The following is a 10,303-nucleotide window of genomic DNA, read 5'->3' as shown; positions in this document are numbered from 1 at the left end:
ATGGGAGGAAAAAAAATGGTTCCAAATGAGAGCCTGAAAAAAAGAGAGCGCTTTCAATGAAATTCTTCTTAGAAGTGAATCCAGTTCTATTTGCAGCAGACAATTATACAGCACTTCTGTGCATACAAGGGTAACACACCTTACAGCCTCAAAAAAAAAAGTCAGAAAGTTAAAATAGAGACATAGGTCAATTTGGCTTTTTTTAGAAGCTACCAGTTGTAAGAAAGCAATGCATACCCAGCATATATCAAGGGCAATGGCCATAACAAGCAGGGCGTGCATTCAGTAGGAGATTGTACTAAATTGCAACTTGACTTTGAAAATGGAATTTACCAGCATTTTATGACACCAAGAGCAGAAGTAACTCTTGGAAAGACAGACCACTAGCTATGGTGAATTCATTAAAGGCAAGCTCCACTACGGGCATAAGTCAATGACTATCTGTATATGCTAAATCTAGGCGCAGGGGTAGGCAACCTTGGCTCTTTTATGACTCGTGGACTTCAACTCCCAGAATTCCTGAGCCAGCATGGCTGGCTCAGGAATTCTGGAAGTTGAAGTCCACGAGTCATAAAAGAGCCAAGGTTGCCTACTCCTGAATTCTAGGGCATAAAAAGGTAGAGGAGAATCTGGAGTGCTATGGTCCATGGGGTCATGATACGACTTAGCGACTAAACAACAACAAGGGTAAAATGTATTCAACCAACCTAATGATAATATTTGTTAGCATATTAAGGCTACCTATACTTTGAAAGTTATTCAGAGGTGCTTTGGAACTTGGATAAATACAGCCCTCTCTGAAACTACTTGGCATAATTAAATGAACAACAGAGAATTAGTGCATTCACATGAAATCTGAAGTGGCTTTCCTCTATTTTTTTTTTTTCAAAATGTGCAGCGCAAAGTCATAATTTTTATAATGTGTCAATCAGTCTATATATGGATTCCCCAGCCTAGAGTATAAGCCAATAAATCAAACAATGCTTATTTAAAAATGAAGGGGGGAAAAAAGCTCAGGAGATTGTGATGCATCATTACATTCAAGTTTGTAGAACAAACAAGACAGTATATTTCCTAGTTTGGGGATTTTTTTCAAGGTTGTATAAGCTACATATAATTACACCAACACACACACACACACACACACACACACACACACACACACACACACTGTTCTAATATTACATTTTTCTGAATCTTCCTTGCCTCCCAATTTCAGTCTTGCAATTTTTGCTTTGTAAAAGGAGCTTTTTACAATTTTCTACCATCAATATTCCCACAGTATTAGAGCTAAGGCAGAATTATGGACATACCATATATACTTGTGGATAAGGCAAGGATTTTAGGTTCCAAATTATAGCAATTGGAAATTGGAATTGCTTTATCTATGGATGGGCAAGTATGTGGTAATGCTCTTTTAAAGTATCCAAAAATACTTGCAAATAAACCAACCCAGGGTTAAGCTGACCCTTGAATTTTGAACCAAAATACCACAAAAAGTGCATCACCCATGACTAATTTAGTTATAAAAAATAATAAAAAAGGAAAATGTTGAGGGTCAGCTTATCTGCACGTCACAATTTTCAGGGTATCTAGGCTACAAATTTGACAGTTTGCTTAGCAGCAGAGGGGTTTATAAGCATATATGGTATTTTTATGTTGCTGTTTTTAATTGAAGAAATTCTGGGGCTGTCCCTTATGCAAAGAAAACAACCACATTTCAAGAATGCAGAAATTATGGTACATGCATACAATCTTACCTCATTCCTTCAGTTGACCTATTCTGATAATTACGGTAGAGCTGCGGGATACCCACCATGGCTTCAATGAAAACAGCAAGGAAACCCAGGGTTTCAACAAAGATACTGGAGTCAAGGGAAAGGTAAGTGACGCATCCTGTTACCCCAGTGAAAGCCAGAACGCACTGCACATAATCTGCAAACTTGTTCCAGTGCCAGAAAGAGTTCAAGTCAAAATCTGAAAAACAATGTTTATAAATAAATGAAAATCAAAATGGACTTCCAAACATGAGAGGAAGACAGGATTATTTGGAAAGTTTAAGGAAACTGTCATTAAAAAAACTGTCATTAAATAAACTGAGGCGGTAACTTATACAATTAGATCACTGATAAATCATAAGGTTATGACAATAGGGCGAGAGGATGATGTGGAAAAATTAAATGTATAATGCAACTCAAACTGAAAACAGCCTTCGTGAAATATTGCAGTGCAAGCAGTTACATAAACCATGATCCGGAATATCATTTGTGCAAAGTCTGAAGTTGTGGAGGGAGGGAAATAGACAACATTTGTCCTCCCAACAAAGGCTGTCTCACAAAAGCCAAGTTTTCTAAGAATCCAAAGCCATCCATTCAGAGAACAATAAAGAACAAGAAGTCATGTTAAAAAAGCACTAGGATCCAATGGCTATGGTTGTGCATCAAAGCACACAACTTCCATCAAAAGATTTCCACAGGATTCGGAGAATCTCAGGGTTGATTCTTCCCTATTGATTATTTTGTCAAGAAGAAAAATATATTCACCCTGTCCTGAGAATATTCATCCCTTTTCTGGGACTGGGACTTAGGTCACTGTACAAATTAGTATCTATCAATTAAATGGGAAATCTTCGCTCCCACTGATGGCAGGCCTCACACTTTCTTCAGCCATTAAATTATCAGTCGAGAATGATGGGAGCTATAGCCTTAGGCATTGAAGGTTTGGTATAATTTACTGCAACAAGGGTTGATTCTCTAGGGCAGGGGTAGGCAACCTTGGCTCTTTTATGACTTGTGGACTTCAACTCCCAGAATTCTGGGAGTTGAAGTCCACAAGTCATAAAAGAGCCAAGGTTGCCTACCCCTGCTCTAGGGTAAAGGAAAAGCAAAAACATGTTGAAAACATTGTTTTTCTAGGGCCTTGTGATGATAGATAGATAGATAGATAGATAGATAGATAGATAGATAGATAGATAGATAGATAGATAGATAGATAGATAGATAGATAGATAGATAGATAGATATTGCGACTTCTTTCTTCTAATCTCCTGGGATCAGAGCAGGTGGCTGCACCTAACAGTCTTTCCAGATTCCTAGGAAAACTAAGTAGAGAATTTGAATGGGAGAGCGCAAGCAAATCCCAGCCTTGTTTTTTAAAAAAAATCACAGAGAATGTAAAGATAAATTGCTTCCACATGGTGGCCAAGGAAAAACAAAGATGTATCTATGCAGTCAAAGTTAACTTTTAGACGTTTGGGATGAAGACCACCTATCTAGATAAGCCTGACTTCTTTGAGCCCCAAGGTAAACAGCGATTCACCATCTTCTGATGTTGCAAATGAAGTTAAGTGGCTGAAAGGGAAAGGCAAGGTCATGGAAGCTCCCCTGCTTCCTGCTTTTGTCTTAACCAGAACAGAGGAAAAAACGAAAGAATCTGAGGCTGAAGCAGCCTTATCAGAAGGCTGCAAAATTGTGTGACTTTTTTTATAGCAATCCTGACATTCTCTTGCTTGCATCTGCTGCAGCAATAAAAAACATTCTTTGCCATTGCAAGCTATCTTATTTGCCAGATAAAGATAGGAAAGCTTTACTTTATTGCAAATTCCATCTCCCACCAAAATAACTGGGACATAAAACAATTCTCTGAGAACATTAAAAATAGAAATCATTTATTATCCCTTCTCTATAAGCACTGCCTAGCCGAGATTAATTGTATTTCAGCTATAATGAAAGCCTCACCCCATAATAGACTGGTCTACAACTGTTAGCTGAGAGCAATAAGCCATACTCCGGTGTGTTTGCAAGATAAAACCGAGCCTGATAGATCTGAGGGAGGATCAGCTTAATTCTGTCAATAATGTACAAGAGCAGTATTCAACTGGCACAAAATAGTCCTGTACTTGTGCTTCTCCCAAAAGGAATTTATTCTAATGAAGATGAAGACCAAGCATTACATATTTTTAAAGAGAACAGGAGGATATTGAAATCCTATCCCCCAAACACTACATTTAATCAATGATTAACACTGCTCTTTGTTTCTTATTCAGACAGAAGAGATGATGAATCCAGTCTGCCACAGATAAATGGCAAGAGGATGAATATATATAGAATCGTTTTTTCAATTTATAGAATCGTTTTTCAATTCACCACACCTAAACAATGTAGTATGTTATCAAGCCTTTATGCTCTGAGGGATGCTTTCATTAAAAGGATTTTCTTATTCAAATAGGACTCCTTTAGAAAATAAGGGGAACTTTAATTTAAATATGAATTATCTCCATGGTATGAAGTTCAGATTAAGGGAACAATCTTCACTATTTAGTAATTTAGTTCATTCAACTGGGAATAACAGTTCTTCTGGTAACTGCAGAAATTAAATCTATCTATCTGTCTGTCTATCTATCTAAAATGTATCAGAACTCTCTCTCTCTCTCTCTCACACGCACACACACAAACACACACACACACGCCATGACAAAGTTGATATTTCAAGATAGGAATAAGGGTGATTTCTTCTGATATTTTTAAATGGCAATGAGAAAGCAAAACTCAATTACTTTATCAGGGTCTAACTTTTCCATCTACATAAAATGTGATTAAATTAAGCTAGATAAGGTTAAATTAGGACTCCTATGATAAAACTGAAATTTTGTTACATCTACCCTACTGAAGATTTTAAGCTCTAAGAGATTAGTAGAAAAGTCAAGGACATCAAATTAGGATACAGGAAATCATTTTTGTAGATCAGGGGTATCAAACTGCCAGCCCGTGGGCCGGATGCGTCATGCCAAAACCGCCCCCGCCCCATTGCCAGCAATGGAAAAAAAGTCATACTAGGTTGCAACACGTCACGTGACATTGCAAGTTTGACATCCCTATTCTAGGTTATCCCCCTCCCCTCACAAAATTCTTAAGAACTGTTTGAATTTTCACAACTCAGAATTAATATATTATTCACATATAAATAAGACGGGTCTTTATTTTTTGTTTGAAAGCCATAAAACAGACTCTATCATGTTTTTTGTCTTTAAGAGAATAGATCACTCAGTTGGGAATGGATAATATCCATCTGAAAGATGATCAAATGTGGTTTCTTTCTGAAAAACATATTTTCTCTCACCATTTTATAATTAGCAAGTGTAACTGTCATTTTAAAATGAAAACTGAAGGAATGGAAATCTGAAGAAAAAAATTAAGTTAGAAATTATGACATCTTTCCTAACAGTAAATTTAGATAGTTTTGTCAGGTAAGAAATTTTCAGTGACCATTTCCCCCTTGGAAGACTAAAACACTGCATGATATCTTACGTTAAACAAAACTTTAAACCTTTTTATAAGTTAGCTTCTTACTTCAAATATTGATATGAGATTTTATAGTAGAGATTAGGAAAAGATATAAAGTTATCTAAGAGCTTAACCATGAACAATTTGCACTACTTATCTATTGTCACTAATGATCCAAGTCTAATGCAGCTGCTCTGGTTTTCATCTTTTTCAGCTCTTATATAAAAAGAAGAATTTAGTATTAAGCTAGATACACCCATGGAATGATCAATTGGTTGAGTAAAGATTATGTATGTGTTCCCATTTTTACAGCAGAAAAGGTAATTTCATCAGGCTTTAGTTATCTGTCCAAATGGCAGTGTTCAAGCCTGTGTGTGGAGGGAATTCATTACCAAATTGGAGAAGGGATCAAAAGATAATTAAATGTAGTAGTACTACAGCAAAGACATATTCAATTTTTTTTGACAGATTTACATGATTAGCATTTTATTCTTTATATATCTCATCTTCATGGAGGAACATGTTTCTGTTAGCAAAGGAATAAAGGAATAAAATTGTGGCTAGACATAACAATAAAATCAACAATCTTTAAGAACAATCGTAAAAATATTTCAATAAAAAACAATATAAATCTGGAAGTCTAATTTTGGGATATTTGTTATCCTGTTAATGCTGAGGTAAGCAGACATGTTCTCCACTGCTGCCTAAAAAAAGATGGGGGGCAGCTGGGAATGGGGAAGATGGGGGGGTTCCTTGAGAATCAATTCCATAGTAAGTGCGATACTATTGAGAGGTTCCAACAACCACTCTGTGAGTTAAACTAGGGGTCTCCAAACTTGGCAATTTTAAGACTTGTAGACTTCAATTCCCAGAATTCCTCAGCCAGTGGAAGTTCACATATGTCTTAAAATTTCCAACTTTGGTGATCCCTGAGCTAAACCAACCTGCAGGAAATAGCAGGGGCTCCCCAGCCAATTTTAACACAAGAGCTGAATGGCACTAGGTGTATCAGTTTTTCAAATATTAAGCTTCTAAGCCTTATTTAATTTGCAGGAAACATTTTTTCAATCATCTTCCAACAATTTACAAAACAAAACAAAAATCCATCTTATATGCATACTTTCTACAGAAATAGCAAAGTGCCAACTCAGTCCACTATATGTTCCTCTGCAATTCCCAAACATCATGGCCACAACGACAACATGACATCCCAGAGATTCCCTGCTCCCTTCACTTAATTTTGAAGAAACTTTTAACTTTCAAACTAACCTGCTGAAAGCAGATTTCTGCCCTATTCGTATTGTTTTCATATCATGTGAAGAACTACTTCTCTGAAGAAATTACAATGCAGGGAAAGGCAGAAAGAAATAAAGGATGACCAGATGTAAGGTGGATGGATTCAATTACAGCAGTGATAGGTACCGCATTGGAAAACTGGAAGGACCAGCTTGGAGAACAGAAAATCCTGAATAAAATCTAGCAATGATTGGCAAGAGTCAACATGGAGCTTGATTACACCAAATCAATCAATATTGTCATTTCTGCAAATTCCTCTGGACTTCATATAGATGTCCTCAGAAAATAGGCCTCTGAAGTTAACTGAAAATAATAACTAAAAATAAAGATATTTCAAGACACTGCTATTTTATAAGATGCCAGACTTCCTTTAAAAAAAGCAAAGGAACATTTTACAAACTTAAGATAAATGGAGTATGATGTTTAATTGGCATCTGCAGGCATCAGCTTGCCTCTACATAATTCTCAGCTTTATTTAATCCTCATAATAACCTTTTGAGGATAATTATTGATCCAATCTCAGAAAACTTCATGATTGAGTGTGCATTTAAATCTGGCTCTCCCAGCCTTAGCCCAAGTGATAAAAGGTGATTATCTTAACCTTACCATGTGGTTTGATATGAAAACAGAAAAATAAATGTTCACAGTTTAACTTGAAAAAAAGACCTCTCCATGCAGAATCCTTCCCATTTTATCAGATAATTTAAAAAAATCTGAACTCCTGTGGCTTATTCTGTGAATTACAGTATGTTCTGCCTTGTGCAAGCATACTGATGTCAACAAATTCAGCACTCTTCACAGCAGGACTGCTTGTCCTCTTTCTATAAGAGCTGGAGAATTAAGAAAAAGAAAAAAGTCGATGCCATCAAATAATTTTTAATCCGATGACAGTGTTAGGGATCCTATTTCCTCATTGCCAATGGAAAAATAATTAGGAAATATCTAGGAAAACTATATTTTAAAAGGTGGTAGGTGGGAACACGCCTCACTGATAACACAAACTAATGCCAAAAGTGCAACACCCCCACCCAATGTGATGTTAAATGTTTAACCAAATCCAAATTCTTTAAAATCAAATACACCAATTCTGAAAAATTGCAGGGAACTAAAAGTAATTTAGAATTATACATTTGCAACTATTTTCTTCTAATGAGTAAACAAAAATAATCCAGAAGATTTTGCACACATAGGCTTTATTGATTTGACAGCAAACAACAGAAAACAGTAAAAAAAAAAAGTAAGCTTAATGAGAAGAAAAAATAGACTTGTCTTCATTCTACTGCTGCTTCAGCAATTCTTCCTTTGACATGTATTTATTTTAAATATTAACAATGTCTATCTTACAAACACACAAAAACCACCTACAATTGCAATTTCCTAGAAAATAGACCATGGTGTTTATTCTTACTATTCTTTCTAATTTTCTTAAACCTTATAAGACCCAATAACCTGAGTAAATGATTCTAATGCTCAGAAGCAAACAAAAATATTACAGAAACCTTTACAATATTGTCATTCAACATAACCCACACCCATGTAAGTGTGCAAGTAAGCACTACTGTGGGTTTTCATGATTTCCAGTAGTCATTTGCACGTTGAGTTCTTGCTTCTAAATAGATCAGGGCTTAAATATTTCATGGGACTCTTGTAATATTTTGGAAAATACAAACTGCTACAGGTCTAAATTCTCTGCAATGAAGCAGTCCTTAGAGCTAAAAAAAAAAAAAAAAGGAAGGTACATCTTGGAGTTCCTTAGTTTTAGTGACTACTGTATTCTGCATAAAAGCTACACAAATATATCTGATATTAAGATGTAGGAATACTGATAAAACTCACTTCCTAGGTCCTGAATAAGTGCCCTGCTCTTTGGGGTTGTTGTTGTTTTAAGCTTGAAATCATGACCTATTTACAAAGATTCTTAAAACATAACCCAGCTACCCCTCCTCCCCAAATCAATGAAAAAGAAGAAGTGGGTAACAAGGTAGAATAACACCACTACATTAAGAGCAATGGTTAGAATGCAGTATTGCAAGCTAACTCTGCCCACTGCCTGGAGTTCAATCCTGACCAGCTCAAGGTTGACTCAGCCTTCCATCCTTCTGTGGTCGGTAAAATGAAGACCCAGATTGTTGGGGTCAATATGCTGACTCTGTAAGTCGCTTAGAGACTGTGCTGTAAAGCACTATGAAGTGATACATAATTTAAGTGCTATTGCTATTTATTTTTATAAGTACAAGTTTCAGTTTTTGAGTTCAATAATACCCAGATACCACCAGAGTCTGTTGAGATAAGGCAGTGATGGCAAACCTTTTAGAGACCGAGTGCCCAAACTGCAACCCAAAACCTACTTATGCATCATCGGGTGCCGGGTGGGTGTGGCCCATTGGGTGGGTGTGGCCCATTGGCTGGGTGTGGCTGCGGTGGTAACGGCAGACTAGGTGGGATTAAAAAGTTCAATCAATCAATTCCAACTTTGCAAGATCTTTTTTTCCCCCCCAAGTTGAAATTGACTGATTGATTGAACCTTTTTTTGTTTTGCACACGGTGGTGGAGGTCTAAAGCGAAAAGGTTTTATAAAACCCAGCTGAAGGCCTAGGACTGGGGCGACGGCACGTGTGACCATAGAGAGGGCTCTGAGTGCCGCCTCTGGCACCCGTGCCATAGGTTTGCCACCACTGAGATAAGGCATTCGGGAATGATTGGGAGTTCACCGTACCCCCCAACTTTTTGAGAAGCAAAGTAAAACAGCTGCAAATGCAAACACAGCATTTTTTAAAAGAGAGAGAGAGGGGAATAAGCCTTTTAATTAATGAGGGGAAAAAACCCTGGCTGCCTTTTCTTGTGAATTATGTACCAATTTCTTGTGCTGCATCTGCTTCTGGGTGAGGGTGGAGAGGAGAAACCTGGGAGAAGAAAGCTTTATGACTTTCTTTTTTGCAGACAAAACCGGAATTGGATGCTGGAATAAAGAATACTTTCTGTTCCATGCACTGCATGAAGTAACGTAATTGCAACCATCTTCCAAAGTCATATGCAAGAAATAATTTCTTCGAGGACTCCATGCGAAGCAAAACTGAAAACCTTCTTTGGCATTCATTTGTTATGCTGTAGTTTGTTTTGGTCCAAGCTGCCCGTGTGGTTGTATGTATTTACTGTTTTGCATTTGTAAGCCATCCAAAGTCTGTGGGAGTGGGTGGCTATTACAATAATAATAATAATAGTCAGTGTGCTGAGAACTACATCCTATGCAATTTATTTCCAGGCTTTTTCTACGGGATATTTCAAATACCTTAAGAGCGAAGAAAAGCTAAAAGAAGCCACTGAGGCTTTTCACTTATTGTTTGTGCAAAAGCTTTTGTGGCTCTGCTGGGAAGAGAACATATGGCCCAAACCATAGAAAAATACTGATGCATACCTAAACATAATGCAACAGAAGGAATCAAAGAAAAACATTTATGAACGTCTATGAATGAATAGAAAACTTCTACAACTTAGAAGGAACTTTTGTTTTCTATCTTTTTTTTTTCATTTTCACAGCTGGAGAGGTAGTTTGGTGTAATGGTGATGGCCTAGGAAGCAGGAGATTACAGGTAGTCACAGGTAGTGACTGCTCGAAGTTACAACAGCACCGAAAACAGTGACATATAGTCAGTGGTGGGATTCAAATATGTGAACAACCGGTTCTTTGTGTGGATGCGCTTCTGGAAGTCCATTCTGGGCCTGAG

At 37.0% G+C, this 10,303-nt stretch overlaps 1 protein-coding gene across 1 annotated transcript in view; it reads right to left on the bottom strand.

Annotated features, from left to right (window-relative positions):
• Positions 1 to 928: 928 nt before the first annotated feature.
• Positions 929 to 10,303, bottom strand: part of SLC66A2 (solute carrier family 66 member 2) — a 37,163-nt gene continuing 27,788 nt past the window's right edge. Inside the window, exons 4-5 of the mRNA XM_015826808.2 lie at positions 1,761 to 1,977; positions 929 to 953 (exon numbers count right to left, since the gene is read on the bottom strand). Coding sequence (XP_015682294.2) covers positions 929 to 953; positions 1,761 to 1,977 — 242 coding nt within the window. The remainder of the gene's footprint in view (positions 954 to 1,760; positions 1,978 to 10,303) is intronic.

This window comes from Protobothrops mucrosquamatus, unplaced genomic scaffold, assembly GCF_001527695.2.
Source record: "Protobothrops mucrosquamatus isolate PMUCROS unplaced genomic scaffold, P.Mucros_1.0 scaffold_212, whole genome shotgun sequence".
NCBI lineage: Eukaryota > Metazoa > Chordata > Lepidosauria > Squamata > Viperidae > Protobothrops > Protobothrops mucrosquamatus.
This window is presented reverse-complemented; position numbering and strand designations above follow the sequence as displayed.